This window comes from Rhinatrema bivittatum, chromosome 6 (assembly GCF_901001135.1).
Source record: "Rhinatrema bivittatum chromosome 6, aRhiBiv1.1, whole genome shotgun sequence".
NCBI classification, from domain to species: Eukaryota; Metazoa; Chordata; class Amphibia; order Gymnophiona; family Rhinatrematidae; genus Rhinatrema; species Rhinatrema bivittatum.
Genome location: NC_042620.1, coordinates 115,542,026 through 115,566,532, shown reverse-complemented (window position 1 = coordinate 115,566,532; position 24,507 = coordinate 115,542,026). Strand labels below are relative to the sequence as shown.

Sequence of the window (24,507 nt, the reverse complement as noted above, 5' to 3'; positions counted from 1 at the left end):
AGCATTTGATTAAAGCCAAGCAATTACTCGTTCCTCACTTTACCATCCATGGGACTACGCACTAGTCCATCAATCAGAATACAATCTAGAATAACACTTCATCTCTCTCCCTCATCACAAATAAATGATCCATAATCCGTATAATTTATTAATCTAATTCTCTCCCAGATCTACAACCAATCTTTCAAAAGACTCACAATATAACTATTATTTAATATATATCTATAACTATTATTATGCCTTATGTTCTCTCTTATCCTAGTTCACTCCCCTGTTGTAATGTAATTGCATTCTTACATGCTTGTTAATGTTTTAATGTAAACCGAAATGATATGTAACTTTGCTACATGAATTGCGGTATATAAAAATGTTAAATAAATAAATATTGTGTTTAAATGGCATATAGCAGTTTAGTAAACCTTAGATTGTAAGTTCTTTGGTGTCAGGGCTTGTACCCATATGCCGCCAGTTAAACACTGTTGGATATGGCACAACACAAAAGCCAAAATCAAAATGTAAAACTCATTGTACAGTTTTTTGCTCAGCAGTGCTAACAAAAGAGAAGGGAGGCAGATTGTCTTCTCTTTCATTTTCTGGTTAAAAAGATATTAAAGTCCTGTCACAGCAAAGGCTGAGGAGCAACGTAGCAGATTTTATATGGTGGACAGAAATGGAACAATAGTATTAGGCTGTTGTCTTAATGGTCTTGTCTTTTGTAGAATATGTGCAGTTGCTTGTGGTGGTTATTCAACCAGGAGCCTGGAAGACTCTATGTGGAGCTTCAGTTCTTCTGTGCAGTCTTCAATTTTGGCCAGGTAAGTGCTTCTTTTCTCCTAGACCTTCATCCGCTTGCCTGCCAGCATCATTCCCTGAAGCTGCCGGCATCCTTGTAGAAAATGCCTGAGTAAGACAGATCTGAGCTCTTTCTGCCAACCTGTTGTGTAACTCTGAACCTCTTTCTGCCTGAAATCACAAGCGACTTCCCTATGTTAGCATCTAAGATGGCCTTTGCTTTTCCAGCCCATCTTCCTGAATCGTGGATAATCAGAATTTGTAAAGGGGGAAGCCTTCCTAACAGGATCTGACTTTCAAAGGGGGCTTTCCCAGTCTTGAGCTTCCAAGATTTTTAAAAAAGTAATTCAAATTAATTATTAATCTGAATGTGACCAAAGATGCAAATGTGAGGGACTATCCAAGCTTCAATAATCTTTATTACATTTATAATTATATAATATTTGATATTACAGTTTAAACTACAATTAGCCATAATTTTATGCATTAACTGAAAATGTGCAGCTGCCCAGTTGCATATAGTGGGCTTTTTAGCAGGTAATTCTGATCAGCAGGTAGATGTTGGTTGTAAGCAGTTATCTTGTATCTTGTAACTTGTGTGTGCCTTCAGATTGTTTATAGGTACCAGACTGAGGCAGCCAAGGAAAGCCTACAGTGCTCACATGTATTATGGGAGCAGGGGCAGATCTGTCCAGAGATCTCCTCCTCCTCTCTGGTTTGGCTTCACCAAAATTACTTGGTTCACTTCTGGTGTCTTTGATGCAGGAGATAGTCTGTGGTAAACCTCTCCAATCCCTTTGATCTCATGGGAGTAGAAATATGAGGGAAAGATTTAGCTACATAATTTGTATCAGATTGTTGCTGCTTGTTTATATTGAATTTATAACTTGATGGGGTTGCTATTTCCCCATGTTAATTGGGGAGGAAAAAAAAAGCCACCTGCAGATAAACAACTCCAGGAGGACAGTTTGGGTTGGAGCAGGGTCCATTATGAAGATTGTTGTTGCATACTAGTTGGGTCACATAGCATCCTCTAACCTAGTTAGCTCTGGTTGGACAGACAAAAAGCATGCACGGAAGATGGGAGGATGAAATGGAGAGATTGTGTAATGATCTCCTGGATAAAATGGTAGAAACTAGCACAGTACATGTCTTCATATTGGAGAGGGCTGGGCATAAGTGATAAGGCATAAAAGCTAGTTAGGGCCTTGGTTTAATGGAGATATTCAGAGATTGTTTCCCTTCCATTCCACTATCAGTGCAACTATAGTTTTATAATCACCGTGTACATTGCATAGCACAATTTGCACAGCAAGGTACACGTAGTTGCCGGATAAAAAAAAAATGGGTGGTTAGGATGACTCAAATACAGACTGATTCTAGAAAAAGAATGCTGAAGTAGAGACTTCTGCAGATTTTGGGGACGACGAGACATGTTTTTTGCAGTCCAATTGAATTGGCAGTGGAGGCTGAGCTGATGGGGGTGAGGAGTGTTGCCTTGCTTTGGATTATCCTGTAGCAGTTGTCATTAGGTGCAGTCAGAAGAGGATTGGATTTAATGGACCCTCGGGTCTGATGTCAGTTTAACCATCTGTCCAACTTAGTGCACTCTCTCTGGTTTATGAAGCACTGTGATACAAAAGGCTTGTGCTCGTGTTTGCAGTAGTCGAATGAAGTGTGACCTGAGACAATTGTGCAAAAATAAACACTTTGTAGGGGCAGTGATCTGAAAACTTGGGAGTACCATTTGTAAATGTAGTGATGAGCTGGCCCTGTAACGGTCGCAGGCTGCTTGTTTGGATGCCGTGCCAGTCTCTGTGCTGCCCAATTTCCGGCTTAACTTTTACATGGCACGCCTGCCTTGTTAATATGACCAGCTTTTTAGTCTGCTTTAAATATCTGCAGTTCCTTTTCTTTTCCAGGGTTTCATTTCCTTTGCCATTTTTGGATTGGACAAACATTTGATCATTCTGCCATGCAAGAAAAGGTAATTGGATCTCTTATTTTGCTTGAGTTAGGTAGGAAGTAAAAAAAAAAACAAAACTGCATGCCTTGGACGTTATACGATACGTCTGCATATTTAATTTCATGTTAGCAGAAAGCCTTTAAATGTGTTTTAGAAGAAAACTGACATTTTGCTAACTTGTGCTTGCGTTGACTAGTTGCATGGAAAACGCTGGAACAGTGAGCTCGCCGGGTTTCTCGTGTTTGCTGTTGTGCAGTGCGTCATGTTTTCTTGAAACTGTGACAAAAGCAGATTAGCCTGAAGTTTTCTGCGGTGACTTGACAGTTGCAGATCCTGTTTTGTCAGACAGATGCCTTTCTTGGGGAATTTGATTTGTGACCGGCACCAGATTAAATCCAGATTTCCACAGGGAATTTGAAACCAGTGCTGCCAAACCATTCTAAACCCCAGTGCCTTTCCAACTTTAATGTGACCTTATCATATGTGCCTTTCCTTCGGGGGGGGGGGGGGCAGTGTGACAGAAGTACCAGTACAGTTGTCATTGGTGACAGTTTCATAGATCGATATGTTGTCAGACTTTGAAACTCTACACGTCCAGACCATGGGCTGCCAATGGGCAATCCTGCAAACTGATTTTTCAAAGGGAAATTCTCCAGGCAGCTTCCCTTTGAAAGTTCAAGCCAGCAGGAGGGAATGCGGATACTTTGTACCCTGTGAAAAGTAAGCTTTTGGGGATTTCAAAACACTAACCTTGCAGATGCTTTCCCTTCCCCCAAACTAACCCCTCTTCCTGCGCTGTTTGGGAGGAGTCGGGCGTGGCGTGCTATTTACAAAAGCCTTTCTAACGCAGGTAAACCCGTGTTTATCCACATAAGTTTGAAAATTAACCTCCTGTTAAAGCCCCCCCTCAGCGGTTTTGGATACCATTAGAATATAGGAGCAAATCAACAGTAATTAAAGCATCAAGAACAAACTGAGGAAATACATAATGGAAAGTAATTATGAAAACCAGGTCCCGTGGAAACCTTGTGTGCATGCTGTTTCTGCCATTTACAGGGATGTCTTTGTATTTTTTTTTGGTACTGAAGCCTGTTTCTACTTTGGGAGTGAAAATGCCTTAGGGTTTTTTTTGTGTTTAATTATTATTATTTTTATATTCGTGATACAGAGATACAAAAAAAAATACACTGTGTAAAAGAAGCAAATAGTTTTTGATTATCAACACATATCTATACAGTTATAGCATCGACATACTCCAGTAGAAAGTACATGCCTCATTCTCCTAATCACTGTGGTTTTAACAAAAATAACAGAAAACGCATACATTCACATAGATAAGCCACCCATTTATCCTACAACACTCAACATCCAAACCGCCCCAACATAACAAAAAACCATAAGTTAATAGAATATCAGCAATATAAAATAATCAGTGCCACTGAGTAACAAATCCCAACATTTATAAGTGCATTTTAGTAGAATCAAATAATTAAAAAAAAAAACCCCCCCAAACATCCAAGCTTGCTTTTAATCCCTAGACTAAGTACGATGCATGAAAATCACATCTAAGCATTCTATACGCATCCAGTCTGCCATAAGATTTAACCATAAAGTACTAGTAGGAGGTTCTGACTGAATCCAGAATTCTACAAAAAAAGGGCCACCAACATAGCCACGAAAATAAACCTCCTATAGCCTTTAGATGTGTGTAATGAAAATAAGGAGGAGCCCATAAAAATAAATCGACAATCATACATGAGCTGATTCCTTGTAATTTTATGAATCAAAGAAAAAATATTTTCCCAAAAGGGAAAGTTCTTGTGGCATAACAGGAATGTGTAAAGCAAGGCTCCTCTGTCTGTCATACAAGGACAGGGATCCGAGGAAGGAATTCCAAATTTAAAAGCCTTAACATCTAGATAACTGGTGAAGAAGCTTGAAAAACAACTCGCTATTTTGCATCCAAAGTTATATCTTAGTGCAGTGATGAAAGCATTGTTCCATGTCCTGAATAGATACTGCCAGTCCAGTGGCCTGCAACCACCAAGTCGATAGATCTGCCAGAGATGAAGATGACAGCTGGAACAAATGGAGTTTTTCACCAAGACAACTCATTCACTCCCTTGCCCATAGGTCATATGGATGCCACCAGAGAATTCAGAGAGATCAGTCCAGGAAATTCCTTTTGTAGTTGCCATATATAATGTCGTGCTTGCAAGAATGCATAAAACTGTATATGAGACAAATGATATTTATTACACATTTGTTCAAAAGAAATAGACTATCCTTTAAAACTGAAAAGGGAGAATATATTAATTACGCCTTTCAGATACCATTCTTTAAATATTCCCCAGCAACGCCAGGAGAAACCTGAGAATGCCAGAGTAAAGGTAGAAACCCTGATAGACCTGCAGGCTCCCTCCAGTATTTACATAAATATCTCCAGGCCAATTGAACAGGCTTAAACAAACAACAATGTTGCAATAGGACTGGTAGCTTATCAGACATGTGAAGCCATGTCAATAAAGTTGTGGGAGCCACTTTATCCACCACTAAGTTTGGGGTACAGAAATTTTATTTTGTTGTAATCCAGTCCCACAGAAACCGAAGCAGACATGCAGCATTATAGCATCTCACATCCGGAAGATTAAGACCACCCAACTGTTTAGGGTGTAATAATTTTGCATAACCAACGCAGGGTCTCTTCCCTTTCCATAAAAAGTGTGCTCTCATGGATTTCAGAAATGCCAAATCTTTATTCGATATCCATCAAGACACCATCTGCATTCTATAGAGCACTTTAAGGAACAGTACCATTTTATACAGGGCACATCTACCCAATAATGTGATTGGTAATTCCATCCATGCTTGTAACTGACTGTATTTCAGCCAATAATGTTTTAATATTAAGTTTTTAGTATAGTAGAGATGGATCCTGTGGGTCCATAATCCCCCCCTCCCCCCCCCCCCCAATATTTGATTTGTTTTTAAGCCCAGCTCAAAGGAAAGTCCCCTTGCAATGAAGCCCTAAGCGACTCCCAAAAAGCAGTAGCCTCAGATTTAATTAATTAATCCTTAAGCCTGCGACCTTCTCAAACAATTTAAATATATCTAGGACATGTGATAGACATTTGTGGGTTACCCAGAAACAGTAGCATGTCATCAGCAAACAGGCATATATGAAATTCAGATGACCCCGACTTTAAACCTTTAATGACTGGAGATGTCATAAGTGCAAGAGGTTCCACTGTCGTATACAATAAAGGGGAGACCCCTGTCTTGTGCCACAATGTAAGGGAAAAGGTTGAAAGTGTGCCATTTATCCTAAGTATAGCCTGCCCAATTCGGTTTCTGCAAATCTCTCAACACAGAATTTCTCCTAATCTCTCTTACAGACAGAATCCTTACAGGTCTCGAAAAAAAGACCCCTTACCTGTTGGCATTACTCGATATATCCGCAGCTTTCGACACGGTGAAGCACTCCATCCTCATTAACCGCCTCTCAGACATCGGTATATCAGGAACAGCCCTGGACTGGTTCAAGTCATTCCTCGACAATAGGAAATTCAAGGTTAGAATAAGCAACAAAGACTCGCACCCTGTCAAAGCCACATTCGGAGTCCCTCAAGGATCCTTTCTCTCCCCCACTTTAACATCTACCTTCTTCCCCTCTGTCAACTTCTCACAAATCTAAAGATTTCTCACTTTATCTACGCTGACGACGTCCAGATCTTGATACCAATCACAGAATCAATCTCTAAAACGTTCAACTTATGGAACAGCTGCCTACAGTCCATAAACATCCTCCTCACCAGCCTTAATTTAGTTCTCAATACCTCAAAAACTGAACTTCTGCTCATCACTCAAGAGGACAACGTTCAGGTGATTCACAACCTCCCCATACCCCTAATGACCTCCACCACTCATATAAGAGACCTCGGAGTAACTATAGACAACTGGCTGAACATTGGAGAGAAAAAATATGCTTTAAAAAAAAAAAACACAATAGCTTAATTCACCCAGACATCCCCCAGCATAGATGTCCCAGCAAACATTGATGGATCCAAGGGAGAAAAGCCCCCGTTTATATGATTCAAGGCACCAGCAGCAAATGTCACTCTGAGATTTTGTAAAAAAATAAAAACCATACACATCCCTGTCATACCACAAACACAAGCGAAAATGGAAAACCCCTAGCTCCAAGGAACCACATCTTCGTTGTCTGTATCTGCAGTGAAGATGTGTCCTAGAGAGTCTACCATGATATGAAAATATGAAATTAAATAAACCAGTATCCCTACTAATGAATCAACAAGAAAATGTAAAGGAGAAATAAAAATAAAGGACAGCTCCAGCCAAAAAAGCAACAAGCAGTACAGCTATGTAACCCCCAAAATATCAACCCTCAGGACTCTGTGTACTTTGACATAGGCATAAGATCAAACAAAAGAACAATTAGAGTACATGTCTGAAACTAAATTGCCAAAAGTATCACAGTCACTTGAGCAAAAGACCAAATAACTATGTTCTGGGTAATGCAGGAAAAATTTCAGAAATTCAAAATGTGCCTTTGGCCTTGCAATCTGGAGCAGTGTACAAAAGAAAGAAGAAATATATAAAAGAGGGTCATTGCAAATAAAAGAAAAATACTAGAACATAAGAGCATGCCATACTGGGTCAGACCAAGGGTCCATCAAGCCCAGCATCCTGTTTCCAACAGTGGCCAATCCAGGCCATAAGAACCTGGCAAGTACCCAAAAACTAAGTCTATTCCATGTTACCATTGCTAATGGCAGTGGCTATTCTCTGTGGGCCTGATTTTAAAAAGCATTTACTCGAGTAAAAACCAGGTTTACTGGAGTAAATTCACTTTACTTGAGTAAATGGCTTTTGAAAATTGCTACAATAGTAGCTACATTTACGCATGTAACTCCTTTTGAAAATTACCCCCTAAGTGAACTTAATAGCTGGTAATGGACTTCTCCTCCAAGAACTTATCCAATCCTTTTTTAAACACAGCTATACTAACTGCACTAACCACATCCTCTGGCAACAAATTCCAGAGTTTAATTGTGCATTGAGTGAAAAAGAACTTTCTCCGATTAGTTTTAAATGTGCCACATGCAAACTTCATGGAGTGCCCCCTAGTCTTTCTGTTATCCGAAAGAGTAAATAACTGATTCACATCTACCCGTTCTAGACCTCTCATGATTTTAAACATCTCTTTTATATCCCCCCCTCAGCAGTCTCTTCTCCAAGCTGAAAAGTCCTAACCGCTTTAGTTTTTCCTAGCATCAGACACACTAGCGATCCCAACTCTGAAGGGGGAAAAAAGGGTATCCAAGAAGAAAAGTGTAAAAAATATAGTCAGAATATGTGTTAAACAGGAAAAAATCATTGACTAAGACTGAAGTATAGTCCGAGTGAAAATTTAATCTCATTATTGGGCCTCCCATTCAAATAAAGTTAAGCAGCAATGCTTCCAAAATAACGCAGTAGGCTAAACAAAGTGTTAAAAGCCCCCATATAGAATAAGTTCAAAAAGAAAAAAACACCAGCAAAAGCAGAGTGACAGATATAATACAAGTGAAAAATGAACATAGTTCTTATTTCTCAATAAGTAACAAAGGACTCCAACTAAGAAAACAGTAGTGCGAGTGAAACTGCTTCCAAACTCCACATAGCAAGCTTTCTGGATACTTGAAATACTTGCTGAATTAGAATCATAAAGAGTCCAAGTAACTCTGTGCTTGTTCTTTAATGTGACGCACAATGTTTACCATCTGCAAATGCCCAAATTTTCGTGAGGAATTGAAAGGAACATTTCACACCTTTTACAATACAAGGCCGTGCAGATGGGAGCCATTTTATGTCTATTCTCCAAGATTTCCACTGAGAAATCACCAGAGTAACAACTTCATTCACTCTAAGAAATTATTGCACTTCCTGTAGGTGCTCATGAACATAACCTTTTCTGTGTATTCAAAATATGTGCAATGACAGGCCTGGGCCTCGAATCTTCTTCTCTGTACACCCTTATGAGGTGGGCCCATTTCACCATAATATGCTCGGTTTCGAATGAGAGTCCCAAGGCTTCAGGTAGCCGTAATCTGAAAAAAAACCCAACAAAACAAAACTGTAGCAGATCCTGATCCTTAACAGATTCTGAAAGTCCAATTAACATGAATATTATTCCTTTACGCTCAATTTTCTTGTTCCGCAGTTCTTTTTTGTAATGCCATATTCTCCTTCTTTTTTTTTTTTTTAATTTTTTATTTCTCAATTTTCATTATTTTACACATACAGAAAATTAATTGCAATAAGTATTAACAACAGACAAGAAATTACTTCCTATTACCAATAAACAAATACATCTTTTCTGTTTTTAACTTTGTAAGTAAAGAAAAGATCCAGTAAAACTCTGGAACATACAAAACAGTAGAAAAGGAATAAGGATTAAAGAGAGAATATCAGCACCTTTTTTCTATTGGCTCTGAACAACTTGGGTTATACTGGTATCAACTTTACAGTTATCCAAAAAACTTCTTAATTGTGTAGGTTCAAAGAAAATATAGCTGTTGTCTTTAATTTTCAACATACACTTACAGGGATACCTTTTCTTTATCTGAGCTCCTAAAGATCTTGCCTCCTCACACATCCCAAGAAACAATTTCCGTCGAGATTGAGTAGCCTTCGTTATGTCAGGGTATACCCACACTTTTTGGCCATAATAAATCTTATTTCTGTTACGAAAAAAGGATCTTAAAATCAAATCTCTATCAGAAGAGAAAACAAAGGAAACTAATAATGTTCCCCGTTGGTCCACCTGTTCCTCTGCTGAAGTTTCCAAAAAAGTGGTTAAATCAAGACCAATATTCTGAGCCTGCCCTGATGGTGATGATGCTGATGTTATATTCATTGGGTTACTTAATATGGGGGAAAAATAAATCCTGGCTATTGGGGGAATAGCTTCAGATGGCAGCATAAGTATATCCCTTGCATATTTTTTAAATTGCTCTATCGGCGAAATTAATTTAATAGATGGAAAATTTAATATTCTGAGATTTACATATCTCATGCTATTTTCAACATTTTCAATTTTCCTAGTGGTAATAACATCTGATTGAATCAATTTTACCTGTGTTTCCTGTATCTTTGTAATTTGTGTGTTCATTTCTTTAATTTGTACTTCATGTAATTTTACCATTGGCTCTATTACATGAATTGTTTTTTGAGAAGCATTTATTGCAAGAGTTAAAGAGGAAATAGAATTTTCTAAGGTAACCAGGGCACTCCAAATTGATTCTAATGTAATTTCATTAGGCTTGGATATTTTCTGTATTGTGACACCAGTAATTTCCCTATGTTCTTGACAGGCTTCCAAAACCAAATTTGTTTCACCTGCCAAGTCCACTCCCCTCTCCTGAGTATTGGATTTCAAATTTAAAACAGGCACAGTAAATTCTCTAAGTGTTACATTCACTTCTCCCCTTTTACTCTCCATTACTCGAGTGATTGATGATATCGAATCCTCCATAGTAGTCTCCTTTCCCACCTCTGTTGCCGTCGATTCACCAGCGATTTGCCTTAGATCTCTAGCATGGTCCTGGGGATTACTTTGGGATGGAGGGGAGGGAGTTTCTGGGCCACCCGGGCTCAAGGATGTTAATTCGTCCATGAGGGGTAGGGTATGTTCCCGTCCTATTCCCTCAGCGGACCTTATTCCCGGGGATGATGCTGTCACCGGCGAGAAGAACCCTTCTATCAAAGGTTGGGAGGGTATAGGAGTAGAGGATGCAGAGGAATCTACCCGTACTCTACCCTTCCTCTTCGTATGCGGCATTACTTAGAAGAAACTTAAAGTCTGAAAGGCTTACCCTTCGTCGGTCTCTCCTTGTACTTAATTCCTGGATCTTTTCGTGGAGGCAGAGGGGGAGAGTAAACTTTGTAAAGAAGAAATGCAAAAAGTCCAACAAAGCCGCGCGCCCCTTAGGGCGCGCGCGGCTTGGGGCGTCGCGCCGGCGTCTGCTTCGCGCCGCAGGAGGGCCTGGTTTTAAAGCCCTTCCCAGGCCCTGATTGATGACCTCACAGGAGGCGCGGCAGAACCCCGTCGGGGCCAGAAAGTCACTCCTTTCCCCCGGAAACAGCTGCGGGTGTAATTGGCGTTTCTCTCCTCTCTCCTCCACCTCGAACAGGTGAGCAGGCAGGCCGGTTTTAAAGCCCTTCCCAGGCCCTGATTGATGACCTCACAGGAGGCGCGGCAGAACCCCGTCGGGGCCAGAAAGTCACTCCTTTCCCCCGGAAACAGCTGCGGGTGTAATTGGCGTTTCTCTCCTCTCTCCTCCACCTCGAACAGGTGAGCAGGCAGGCCGGTTTTAAAGCCCTTCCCAGGCCCTGATTGATGACCTCACAGGAGGCGCGGCAGAACCCCGTCGGGGCCAGAAAGTCACTCCTTTCCCCCGGAAACAGCTGCGGGTGTAATTGGCGTTTCTCTCCTCTCTCCTCCACCTCGAACAGGTGAGCAGGCAGGCCGGTTTTAAAGCCCTTCCCAGGCCCTGATTGATGACCTCACAGGAGGCGCGGCAGAACCCCGTCGGGGCCAGAAAGTCACTCCTTTCCCCCGGAAACAGCTGCGGATGTAATTGGCGTTTCTCTCCTCTCTCCTCCACGATATTCTCCTTCTTAAGGTCAGCCAGCTGCATAGTTAACTGCTCATGAAGTAGTGGAGGAGCAACTATTTGGTTATCCAGTTCCGAGATCTTTATAGCTTGACCACTCATTGTCACTTCTTCCATTGCTGATTGTAGTTTATTTAGTTGATTGATTAGAGCAGCAATAACATTTTTTAGATATGTCTCAAACAATATCATCTTTCAAGACTCCAGTGATTGTTCTGGGGCAGCCATCCTCTTTGTCTCAGCTAGTACCGCTTTTTCAGAGTCTTTCCCTTTGTCTTTATTAGTTCGAGATGCATGCAGCTGTGTTTAAAGCTGAAGCTGTCTTAAAAAATTACCCCATTCAAAAGCCTTGTCCGAACATGCCTTAGTTTTATCCTCTTCTCTTCCAAATCACATCTAATGGGTGTAAGCATTTAATGTGATTGGGTACCTCTTTAATGCCACTCTGGTTCCTCTCTCTCTCAACCCGGCAAACCCCTGAGAGCGTCCCTCCACAGAGAAAATCGCTAGCCCATTTCCAACCCCAGCCATGGAGCCTTGCCCTACTGCGTCCACATCTGGCTCCCTCTTGCTGGTTTATTTGAAGTTGCTTTTAGATTTGAGTTAATTTAATTTGGTAATAGCCCCTTAGAGCAGATTTGTCATTGACCCAATAACCTGAGATGATTTAATTTGCTAAGGATAAAGGCCCTTATTGAAGCACGCCACTGAAAAGTTTTTAATGCAGTTGCAGACAATCAAAGTGAGAGAACTGTGCAGAAGTGAATAAAATACAATAGGACGATGGATTAGTAATAACAAATCCAGTTTGATAACACTTTGGTGCTGTATGGTTCTGCTTCACTGGAAGATGAGTACACCTGTCTGAATATTTAGGTAGTAATTGGTCATAAAAAAAAAGTTATAGATTTGGACAATAACTGCTATAAATGTCTAGATTTTGACGTTAATTACAATGACTGTCCTGGATTTATATTAATCCGCAGAAGGGAAATATAATTGCATGCTAGAAATTATTAAATTAGTAGCAAGTATGTAGGTTGATGGCAGACCTGTTTACTTTTAATGATTTATACAGTGCATCGTATGTAAATGTTATAAGTAGCAAATCGACTCACCTGCTTTGTACATTCAGGAGTAGATTTTAAAAGGTAGATGGACCCGCAAATTTTATAATATGCGCGTGCATGTTGTAAAATCTGAAGGCCACACGTATATGCTTGCAGGATTTTATAATCTGTGCGGGTGGTGCGCACAAGGGGGAGAAATTTATGCAACCTCCGCACAGTGACACATTTTGGGCCGTCCCCAGTTCCCTCCCAGTCTGCTCCTTAATTGGAGTGGACTGGGAGGGAACTTCCCTCCCCCCGTTGTCTAAACCTTCCCACCCTCTAAACCATATTTTTTTTTTTTTTTTTTTTAATTTTGTTTCGCAACTTTAGCTCCCGAGCTGAAATAAGTTGCGCGCGCCAGCCGGCTGCCGGTGTGCAAGTCTTCGGAACAGCCAACAATGGCACTGTCCCAGCCCGGCACTTATTCGCATACTGCCTTTATGCGCGTGGCTGGGCCTCTTCGAAAATTCGCCTGGCGTGCGTAAAGGCCAGAATTTGCGCACATAGGGCTTTTAAAATCTGGCCGTTAGTTTTCAAAAGCAGAACATATCTAGTGTACCAATCATAGCAATATTGTGATGTAGCCAGTTAATTGTGCTCATAAGTTTATATACCTCTGGCAGAATTTGTAAAATGTGTAATATTTTAAGAAAACATGAGTGATCAGACAAACACATCTGTTATTTTTAATGTTTCATAATAAATTATTATGCATCACAGAACAGCACAATCATTAAACCATAGCAATAAAAGAAATAAAATGGTCCTGTTCAAAAATGTGCATGCTCTTAGTTCTTAATATCATGTATTGCCCCCTTTTTTTGCATCAATGATGGTTTGCAGTTTTTTTGTGATGGCTGTGAAAGAGGCCCTTTATTTTTTCATATGGTAAAGCTGCCCATTCCTCCTGGCAAAAAGCCTCCAGATCCTGTAAATTCTTTGGTTGTCTAGCATGAACTGCATGTTTTGAGTTCTCCCCAAAGTGGGTCAATGGTGTTGTGGTCAGGAGACTGTGATGGCCACTCCAGAACCTTCACTTTCTTCTACTGCAGCTGCTGAAGGGTCGACCTGGCCTTATGTTTCGGATCATTGTCATGTTGGAAAGTCCAAGGGTGCCCCATGCACAGCTTCCTGGCTGATGAATGCAAATTCTCCTCCAATATTTTCTGATAAGATGCTACATTCATCCTGCCATCAATTTTGATTAAATTCCCTGTGCCACTATAGCTCGCACACCCACAAAATAGCAGAGATCCACCTCCATGCTTCACAGTAGGGATGGTGGGCTTCTCTTCATAGCATTTATGGTTGTGACTATAAAGTTCAATTTTGGTCTCATCATTCCAAATTATTTTATTCCAGAAGTTTTTTGAGGCTTCTTTAGGTGCTGTTTGGTGTTTTGTGGCGTTGGTGCAGCAATGGCTTTTTTCTGGCATCTCTCATTTTTGTTCAAGTACCTCCTTTTTGTGCATGCTGAAACACCCACACCGCTTTGTTTCAGAGAAACCTGTATTTCAATAGAAGTTGCTTGTGACTTTTTTTTTTTTTTTTTTTTGCATCCTGACAAATTTTCCTGGCAGTTGTCTGAAATCTTTCTTGGTCTACCTTAGTATTAACTGAACCCATAATTTTCCACTTTTTGATCAGTTTGAACAGTACTGATTTGTCATTTTCAGATCTTTGGATATCTTTTTTTTTTTTTTTTTTTTTTTTTTTAATCCTTTTCCTGATTTTTATAAAGTTAAACTACTTTTGCTCGCACATACTTTGACAGTTCTCTTGTTTTCCCCATGCTTCAGTAACCACCAAAGTCAATGCAGGCCTGGATGAAATGCACAAGGGCTTCTCAAGAGCTAAGAAACTCATTGACTATTTATACACACACTAATTACAATCAAACAAGGCCCAGGTGTGGATACCTTCTCTTCATTGCCATCTCAACTTGAGTGCTTATTAAAAGATATGCAAACATTTGAACAGAACCATTTTATTATTTCCCTTATTGCTGTGGTTTGTTTAATGATTGTGCTATTCTGTGATGCAAAATAGTCTAAATTGAAACACATTAAAAATAAGTTGTTTTGTCTGAATTCTCATGTTTTCTTAAAATGTTACACATCTTACAAGTTCAGCCAGGGATTTGTAAACTTATGAGCATAACTGTAACTTCTGTGAGTACTTTTCTACTTAGATATGAAGAAATATTGCATTAGGCAAGTCTGTAACATGTGCATGAAGGAAATGTCTGCCGCTGTTCACCTATATCTTTTTTGCTATGAGCTGGTCCAGTGGTCTGGTGGCAGTACCACGTAGGAGACCAGGGCTTCATTCCAAGAAATGCCTTCAGCTTATCGAGCCTGGGGAAGGGAGGGAGGTGCATCTACTGCCAAAATAAAAGCCCCCCTAGAGATGGGGATGTAGGATGTACGTATAGCAGGTTCTGAAGGAAGTTTCGCTTCCCTGAGGATCGCCGTCATTACCATGGTCCAGTTAGAGCGAGGAGGAGAGAAGATCCCTGCTGCTATAATGAGGGCAGGTGCCAGCTGAGGTGGAAAAAACCAAAGAAGCAGGAGGAATCTGAAACTGAAAGGATAAAAAGCTTCTATCCCCCACCTATGGGAAGGGCCCACATAACTCCACCTCTCCACTGTATGCGTTTAATGAGCTTGTGTATCGCACCCATACACGTCCCAGGGTGGGGAGGAGAAGCTGGTGCAGAAAGTGAAAACATCCTAAACAGAAACCAAACACACAATGGATTACTACAGCAAGTAATGCAAACAAAATCCAATGCGTGGACATTTCCATAACACACTTGGATTCTGATTGTAAGCTGTTGAAAGCCTCTGTTCATGTAAATTTGTTGTAATCTGCCTAGAGACCAACTTTTTGGGGGGGAACAGAAAATATCTATAAATAGGAATAAATGTTGTTGAAGGTCCAAGCCAGTGCATGTTTATAGCAGTGACGATAAAAAAACAAACAAACTTGATGTTACTTGCCAGAATAGAAAATGGAGTCCTCTTGGCTCTTCATTAATTTTAATTTTTTTCTACAATTTTTGGGTTTTTTTAGACTTGAATTCCTCTGGGGTGGCAGAGGGGCGGCAGCAACAGATGCCGAAGACTCCACCATGCCAGAGGACATCCGGATGACATGCCACCAGTTTGTTCACTACCATAAGGACCTCTGTGTCAGGAGCATAGTCAAGGAAAGACGGTAGGTAGGAGCTGAGGCCCGGACATCTTGGACGACAGGGCTGGAAGGAGCAGTAAAACTGACGTCCGGGGGTGTCTAATGGAAGTATGCCTAGAAGTCCTCAGCAATTCTCCCATTACTCTGACATTCTTTATGCATCACATTGAGCAGTGATCCTGTTTTTTTCGTGTCTTTAAAACTAGAAGCAACCTCAAAGGAAAATGATATAGGAATAAGACTCATAGAAGGGAGTAAATAAGTGTTAGGACTCTGATGCAGCTGATTTAATCCGAACATGACTCGCTTTGTGCATCACAGCAGTAATCACTTAAGTTGCTTGTGGTCTTTGGGCAACTCCTGGTGGAAGAGTCTGGGCGATTCCCCGCTGTTTTCGTGTGGTCACAGCAGTGCATGTTTGCTGTTCTTTCAAACAAAGCTTAAGTGAACTTGCACACTATATGAAATTTCAAAAAAAGTAATTAACACTTTAATCCTGCATAAGAAAATGATTTCTTGGACTGAAAAAACACTGATTTATTATTATTATTAGTTATCTTTTTTAACACTTTTTATTTAATCAAAGGCATGCACATTTAACCATTAGCAGTACATAAACAGATGAGGAACAGGCTTATCATAGCAGAAAATGCTTGTGCAAGCGCACAAAAAGAATGACAAACACATTCTTAATCTTCCCCCTTTTGGACTACTTCAAATCTTAAGGGCCCATGGGTATATTATAAAATTTCCAAAGGCAGGCCCCAATCATCTCATATTTGAACTTCTTCCCATTAAAGAAAAGCACAGCAATATCTGCAGTGTCCCTAGTCTGCGCCCTCCAGCGTTCAGTGTTGGGATTGGTTTTCCTCGTAGAAGCGGTTTTTGTAAATCTGGCAGCCAAGAGTAGTTGCGAGACCAAGGCTGGATACTTCATCAGTCCTCCTGAACTAGTCCATCTTCCCAATATCCCTAGCTCTAGATACACGACAAGGACATCCAGGAACAGACCTCTGCATCCTATTAATAAAGGCAAAATGACTGACAGCATTTTGTTCTCTTCTACAGAACATAGTGTTCTTCCTTTTATTGACTATTCTTTAAAATGTTTCCCTGCAGTTTGGGTGTGTACCATGAACTGCTTTCATTCTCATGGCTCTTCTCAAGATGACTTTTTTTTTTTTTTGTCAGAATAATTTTTATTGGTCAAGGGCTGTACAAAGCCATGCAGAAAAACATCACTCTCGGCAGTATACAGAAAACGAATAATTTCACCTATTGGTTAGAGCCACAGTAATAAAGTAACAGACATGATAATAAGTGTAGACCTTGAGAAAAAGCATAGCTTTCTACAATCCCCTGTCCTTTTATTTTATATTTTTGTTTGCACATTAAATATCCTTCCGTCCTACCCACCCCATAGACAGTCACACAGCTCCCAAGCCTGGTCGCTCTTCCATCCCCACAAATCGCATTCTCTCTTTCACACCCAAACCATACATCCAAATAGCCACTGCAAGACATTCCCCAAAACATGACCCCCCTCCCTCCCAGAAACCAAGGAAGTTAAGCCCAAACATTAGAGTAACCAGCAGTGTGTAAATTCGCCTGCATCTCGCTAGGTAGGCCCCTAAAAAAATAAATAAATAAAAGCCTGCCAGCAGTCCTCAAAGTTTGTCTCTTGTACTATGTCCCGAAAGACAGTCCATGCGTTCCAATTGGAGCTCTGATGCCATCCGGTAATACCAGGCTGCAACAGGGGGAGAAGTTGTCTGTTCCACCCAGATTGACAAAATGGTCCAACACGCCAGTAGCATCGCTAAACGTCCAAATTTGGCCTTGGAAAGTGGGCAAGGGAGAGGACTACAGAGAGGATGTGTAACCACCATGATACCAGCATGCTGAGCGGTGATACCTGTACATTGAGAGAGAACTTGTAAGACCTGAGTCCAAAAGTGACATAAGTCGTACAGCGAAGGAGGCGATGCATCAAAGTGCCATCCTCCTTGCCGCATTTAATGCAGAGCGGGGAATCAGTTAGCCCCATCCGGAAACGCCGTACATCATCATAATACGATAAATGAAGAAGTCGATATTGTAACTCCCGAAGTCCCAAATCTGGGTTCTGTAGATGTAGGGATTTGTTCTCAAAATGACTTAAGTGGCATAGGGAGTTATCGTTTCCCTAGGCCTAGTCAACTTCCAGTCTCTCGCTTTCTGAGGTCTTAATTGTTGTAGTTTTAAATTGTGCTCTGTCTTTGTGTAATTTTCAGAAGATGAGGCAAGAGCCAGTCTCCTCCAGATGGGATGCAGTTTTCCCAAAACATAGTGAGCTTATGTGCTTTGCACACCTCTCATTAGGCTCTGATCTCTCTTGCATTCCAGTATTGTCAGCATCTCTGAAGATGTTCAGACATGTTGCCGGGTTTATATGTGTTCTCAGTATTCAGAGTAGCTGATTATTTACAGGGTGTCAGCACAAAAGATAGCAAGAGGTGGGATGGGCTGCATTGTGGAGAAGGGGAAGCTTACTGCTTGCTTACTGATGGAGCACAATCACAAGTGGATCTGTTTTAAGTAAAGATGCATTGAAAATCCTCAGTAGTGTCTGACCACATTCAGTTTGAGAGGAGGAGGAAGAAAGGTGCCGAGAGCTCACCTAGTGCTGGTGGAATTTACTTAATCTGATCTGACGCACACAGAGAGAGACTGTGTACTTTCCCTGGACATACGTTATGTCTTATACCTTAGGACTTAATACTGGTATATTGAATGTGCATGATATTAAATTTTCTAAATCAGTCATGCTTTCATCTAAAGTATTGTGATCCGCCTAGTACGGTTTTTCTGCTATGGCTGGACTATAAATATTTATAAATCAGTAAATAAAATGCTCTTGCAGTAATAGGGGACATATACTACAAAAAGTAGTAACATTTTTTTCTTGGCCCAATTGGATTCCTTCTACATAGGGACTTTTGGCGGAGGCAGATTCTGTAATGACAGTAAAATTAACATCCCTTAGCTTGCGAAAAGAGTTGAAGGGTCATCATTGTCTACAGAGTAGGCACGATTTTGGTTTATTTCAGGGCTTACCAAACCTGTCCTGGTCACCATACAGTCAGTTGGTGTTTCAGCATATCTGAATGAGCTAAATTTGTGCGCGTTGGAGACTTGGTGTATGCAAATATAGCTCATTGATGTTCATTGTGGATCTCCTGAAGACACGCCTGCTTGTGGGATCTCTAGGACAGATTTGGGAGACCCTCCCAAGCTGTCTCATTTGAAAGGCTTCCTTAGCATTGCTGTGCCTTGAAGTGCCATATTGCACATTGGATCAGTGCTAGTTTGGAGGAAGCCAAGGACCCCTCACCTGACCCATCAGCAGAACTTTCTGCAACAGGAAGTGTTTGTTTCTTAGGAGACTCTCCTCTAACTACTGGATCCAGATCCTCAGATTTCATAGGATCAGAGCCCAAGATGGTATGCCATGAAAAGAAAATTCTCTTTGGGGAAAAAATGTGTAGAAGTAATAGTGGTAATTAAAGATAGATGTCCGTTTTTTGTTTTATATAAAGAAGAGCTGTATCCTCTCTTGTTACTATTAAATGTGTCACACAAGGGCCTCATTTACTAAGCATTTTTCCCATAGGCTTAGAATGGGAAAAGCCTTGGTCAATCAGGCTTATAGATAGCACTATCCACCTTCTGTCTATTAATTGTTTCACTGCCCAGCCATTCTTTTTGAGAGTATTTTAAGCCTGGGGGTCTCCAGACTTAGACCTCGAGGGCCACAACCCAATTAGGTTTTCAGAATTTCCACAATGAATATGCATGATTTCTATTTTATACAATGGAGGCAGTGAATGCAGATGGATCTCATATATATTCATTGTGGAAACTGAAAACCTGACTGGGTTGCAGTCCTCGGACTCAGTTTGGGGACCCCTGCTTTTAAGTTAGTCTCCCTGAACCCCAGGAGGAAGCCATGTCGAGCAATCACAGTTGACCTCATGTGGTGTAGGGTCTGATTGGTTATAATGTTGTAAACAGCATCACCAATCAGATCCCGGGATTGGGATTCATCCCAACACGGCTGCTCCGTGTTGCTGTACATACCCATTAATGTATTTCTACAGAGCTGATTTTTGGAGCAGGTGTGTGCTGAACTTCCTACTTTAAAATATTGTTCATCTTCTTTCTTTTCTTTCAGCCTGATGCTAATTAACCACTTGCCCTCGTCTCTCTTTATTTTTTTTTTTCTCCTTGAAAACACTTGATCCAGATATTTCCCATTCTGCTTTACCAATAGAAGGATCTTTCTGTCTGTCTGTCTGAATTTCCATAAAGTTGTTTTCTGTAATGGTGCAGTACTGTGCAACTAATAATCATATTGATAGAATGTTTTTAAATAACCTGATAGTCATTAACCAGAGATGGAAAAGTCCTGGTTACCCGAAGATTTGATTGTGCTGGCACCTGCATCCAAGCCACATGAGATAGGGAGGAGATGCTGCAGTCTGAGGTAGCTCCTACTGCTGGACCAGGCCATACAGGAAAGAAGATGCCACTGTGGCCTGAGGAATCCTCTGTCCCCCCTCCCCCCAGGCTGGACCATGCAGAGAGGGAGATGGAAGTAGTCTGTGGCTTGAGAAAGTAGGAGAGAAACACAAAAGGAAAAAAAATCATTGAAAAGCAAATTCTTCCTTCTGCAAGAATAATAAAAAATTTTAACTTTGTTTTTATTAAAATAGCAAACAATTAACTTTTATATGGAAAAATATATTTTTTCCTGGCCCCTAAAAAGTTTGATTGGTACCCACATTTTTTTCTGAATAGTTTTCACAAAAGAGAGTTTTATAAAGTATTGTTTCCCAGTCCTGTCCTGGAGGCCCAGCTGACCAGTCTGATGTGCTGGATAGTAATAGTGAATCTGTATATGAGGGTATTGCATACATTTATAGACAAATCTGTCTCATGCATATTCATTACAGATATCCTGAAACCCCCAGCTAGTTAAGCATGCCTCCAAGACTGGGCTGGGAACCACTGGTCCAGACCATGGTCCTGAACAGCTGTGAACTGCACGTTGTTAAACTCAGAGGTTTATTGTCGGCCATGCTTTTTTTTTTTTTGGGTAAGCTGTGTAGGTGGAGACTGGAAAGCCAGTGTGTAAAGCTGTAACTACAAGGTGACAAGGCCTTCTCCTAGTATGCTTTTAACTATCGTGCTATCTTTCCTTCTTTTCCCTTTCTTCCTCCGTTCCTCCGGTATGCAGTGCTGATACCAGATTTACAGAACATGTGGCTGAATCATTCCTTTGACATAACAGGTGTGGCACAAAGACCTCCACGGGCACCTTCTGTGGCTCTGAGCTGGTGAACTGGCTGGTGGAAGTTGGCCTTGCTCCCGATCGTGGCGAGGCGGTGAAGTATGGGGAGAGACTGCTGAAAGGAAGAGTCCTACATCACATTACCAGGGAATATGAATTTCAGGATGAAAACTGGTATTACCGCTTTCTATAGGAGCTACCTGCCTCGGGCCACAGCAGCTGAAATGGGCCTGGTCCGAAGAACTGTGACAGCACTGGAGGCTTATCAACACCCCTCCACCACCAGGATGTCCTGTACCTTATGAAATACAATCATTTGAGTTGTGTATGTTTATTGCTTTTAATAAAATAAGTTTCGGTTCCACACCGTGCCAATTTAAGATTGCGTTTATCAGCTTTCTTAGCGATCAAGTCCAAGCAGCATTAACTGGTGGGAATGAGGACATTTTTTCGTATGAGGAATTCATTTGTAAAATAGTACAAAAGTATTCATTAGAATTACTTCTTATATTTAGATCTTAATTTTCAGTTTGACAGCCAGTTGCACTAGAAAAAAAATTCCTTTTATTTAATAGAGTTTTTATTTATTTTTTTGACAGTGGCCGCATGCCATAATCTGATGCAATGGTAAAAAGTTCTATCACATTGCAGAGGTAAATCTGCTAAGAGGTCAGAAGATGTTAAGATGTAGTTAGCATGAAGATACTACAACTTAGAAACTGAACTGGTTTGCACAGCCAAAATCTGAAAAAAAATTTTTTTTTTTTAAACCATTGAATTCTCTATGACACTTTTACAACTTTTTCCTGAGTTATTTATGATTCAAGCACTATACATGTGTGAATATGCAAAAATGAACTTGCTGAGGTGGTTTATTTCAATTTGCTTTTACCCGATCTCCACTAACTGCTTGTCACTTTGGTTTTGTTTGTTGCACAAAGTAAAAAGGAATCTTGGCTCGCACAAGTCTTCTGGTTAACACACAAAATTTCACTTCGCCAAGGAGTCCTAGCTCTCTGTTTCTACATCTTCCAAGCAGAAGGCCTGCAAAAAGCCATATGCTAGGGTGGATCAGCCTGGCCTGAAAGTCTGCAGGCACCTGCCCATTCTGTCTGATCGGCATGGACTTGTAGTCTTTGCCTTTCTTAGGGACCTGTTTAAAGCATTTATCCTGAAGTCTGCATGGGAGGCCACCAAAGACCACCTCCATTGCTCATACATGAAATATACAAAGAAGTTGGCATTGTGGCCTCTGCATCTTGCAGGGTCTACTAAAATACCTTTTAACTGTTGCCACAGTTTTTATTGCGATAGGCTAAAATCCTTTAGTTATGCTGATGTAGGAGAGGACAGATGGGGAAGGGGGAGATCTCTTGCGTGTCCTTTAAATGGTTAAGGTGATGGAGGGAGGAAAGGTAAGCAATCCAAATATCTTAAGAAGGAGTGGGGACCTTTGCTATTTCTTCAGAGGCCTATGGCGGGGGGGGGGGGGGGGGTTTGGATCCATAGCCCTGGCAGGGAGCTTTTGGGGTTTTCCTGCTTGCCCAAGGCATGACCCCCAAAGATTTTGATAATGAAGGGGTGGGAGTGCCTCACTGCACCTGTACAGTCAGGTTGGACCTGCTCATGGCCCTGAAAACAAAAGCCTAACCTTGAACCTAGCTGCCTAAATGACAATAACAAGTGAGGGGGTCAAGTAGGGAGGGGACTTGAACAATGCACCTTACCTATTGCCACCCGCTTATGAAGTCATTGATATGGGCAGTAGTTACTTCAATGTAGTGAACGGCCCAGCTATGGGAGGGCATCAATGCCCTGAATGAAAAGAAAGGAAAGTTGGTTCTTACCTGCTAATTTTTGTTCCTGTAGTACCACGGATCAGACCAGACTGCTGGGATGTACCCAAACTAGTTCTAAACGGGGTGCGATTGTGAAAGTCCCACTTGAACGACACTGGCTCCAAAATTGCCGATGTCTGACTGTAGTGTCGAGCAAACGTGTGCAAGGTCTTCCAGGTAGCTGCTCTTCAGATTTCTTGCGGAGAGACCATCTGGCATTCTGCCCAAGAGGCCGCCTGTGCCCACATAGAATGATCTTTCAGTCCTTCTGGAACTGAGAGACCTTGACAGATATAAGCTAAAGTTATTGCTTCTTCGGGACATGCCAAAGGACAAACATGGTCCGATAAATGGAATTTGTTAGTGGACTCCAAATACTGCATTAAAGCCCGTCTGACATCCAGACGCTTCAATTCTCTAGAATGAGGATCTGACAACTCCACATCCATAAAGGCTGGAAGCTCCACTGACTGATTCAGGTGAAAGGCTGAAACCACCTTAGGCAAAAAAGATGGAACTGCCCCAATCGAAACTCCAGAGTCCAAAATGCGCAGGAAAGGTTCCCTACAGGATAAAGCCTGAAGCTCAGAAACTCTCCTGGCTGAACAGATGGCTCCTTTAAGGTAGCTCTCTTAATGGGCTTGAACGGTGCTTCACATAAAGCCCGGAGAACCAAGTTCAAATTCCAGGAGGGACAGAGCTGTCGAGTCAGAGAATGAAGATGCATTATTCCGCGAAGAAAACGTATAATATCCGGGTGAGTTGCGGAGAGTTGGGCCTTGAGAGAATTAAAGGACAATCCTTTCTGAAGCCAATCTTGAAGAAAGGAAATAATCAGGGGAACCGAGGCCTTCCAAGGGTTCACCTCCCGAGACTCACACCAGGACTCAAAAATCTTTCAAACCTGCACATAGACCATGGAGGTAGAAGTCTTCTGAGCCCTCAGTAGAGTATTCCCTTTGCAACCTGCGCCTTTCAAAAGCCTGGCCGCAAGACAGAAGCGAGCTGCCTGATCGAAATAGATGGGACCTTGTCGCAGTAGATTCGATAAATGAGTCAACCATAGAGGTCCTTCCAGACACAGGTTCATGAGATCCACGTACTATGGTTGACGTGGCCACTCTGGAGCTATGAGAATGACACGTCCAGGATGAATTTCTATCCTCCTGAGCAACTTTCCCACGAGTGGCCAGGGGGAAAGACAGACAGGAGCATGTTGGACGGCCAGGGAACTACCAGAGGATTGACTCCTTCCGCCCCATGATCTCTCCTGCAACTGAAAAAGGGGGCTGCCTTGGCATTTGCTCGGGTCGCCATGAGATCCACGTGAGGTGTGCCCCACCGACGAGAGATCAGAGGCATTGCATTGTCAGAGAGCTCCCATTCTCCTGGGTCCAGCTGATGACGACTGAGGAAATATGCTTCTACATTCACCATCCCTGCAATGTGCAATGCTGCCAATCTGTCTAGATGTTCTGGCCAGGACATCAATGGGTTCGCCTCTAGGGCTACAGGATGACTTTGTTCCCCCTTTTCTGTTGATATAAGCCACCGTTGTCGCATTGTCTGACAGGATTCTAACTGCCCAATGGCG

General features: G+C 41.5%; 1 protein-coding gene across 4 annotated transcripts in view; it reads left to right on the top strand.

Annotated features, from left to right (window-relative positions):
- GPR155 (G protein-coupled receptor 155) overlaps nucleotides 1-21,441 on the top strand; it is a 74,552-nt gene extending 53,111 nt beyond the window's left edge. For 2 of the 4 annotated variants that reach the window (XM_029605817.1, XM_029605818.1), the window contains exons 13-16: nucleotides 720-815; nucleotides 2,715-2,779; nucleotides 15,624-15,767; nucleotides 21,076-21,441. In XM_029605817.1, the coding sequence (XP_029461677.1) occupies nucleotides 720-815; nucleotides 2,715-2,779; nucleotides 15,624-15,767; nucleotides 21,076-21,268 (498 nt within the window). In that variant the 3' untranslated portion in view covers nucleotides 21,269-21,441. Of the gene's footprint in view, nucleotides 1-719; nucleotides 816-2,714; nucleotides 2,780-6,153; nucleotides 6,287-15,623; nucleotides 15,768-21,021 lie in introns of those variants that run through there. The other 2 variants (XM_029605820.1, XM_029605821.1) reach the window with 2 other exon arrangements.
- The last annotated feature ends 3,066 nt before the right edge of the window (nucleotides 21,442-24,507 follow it).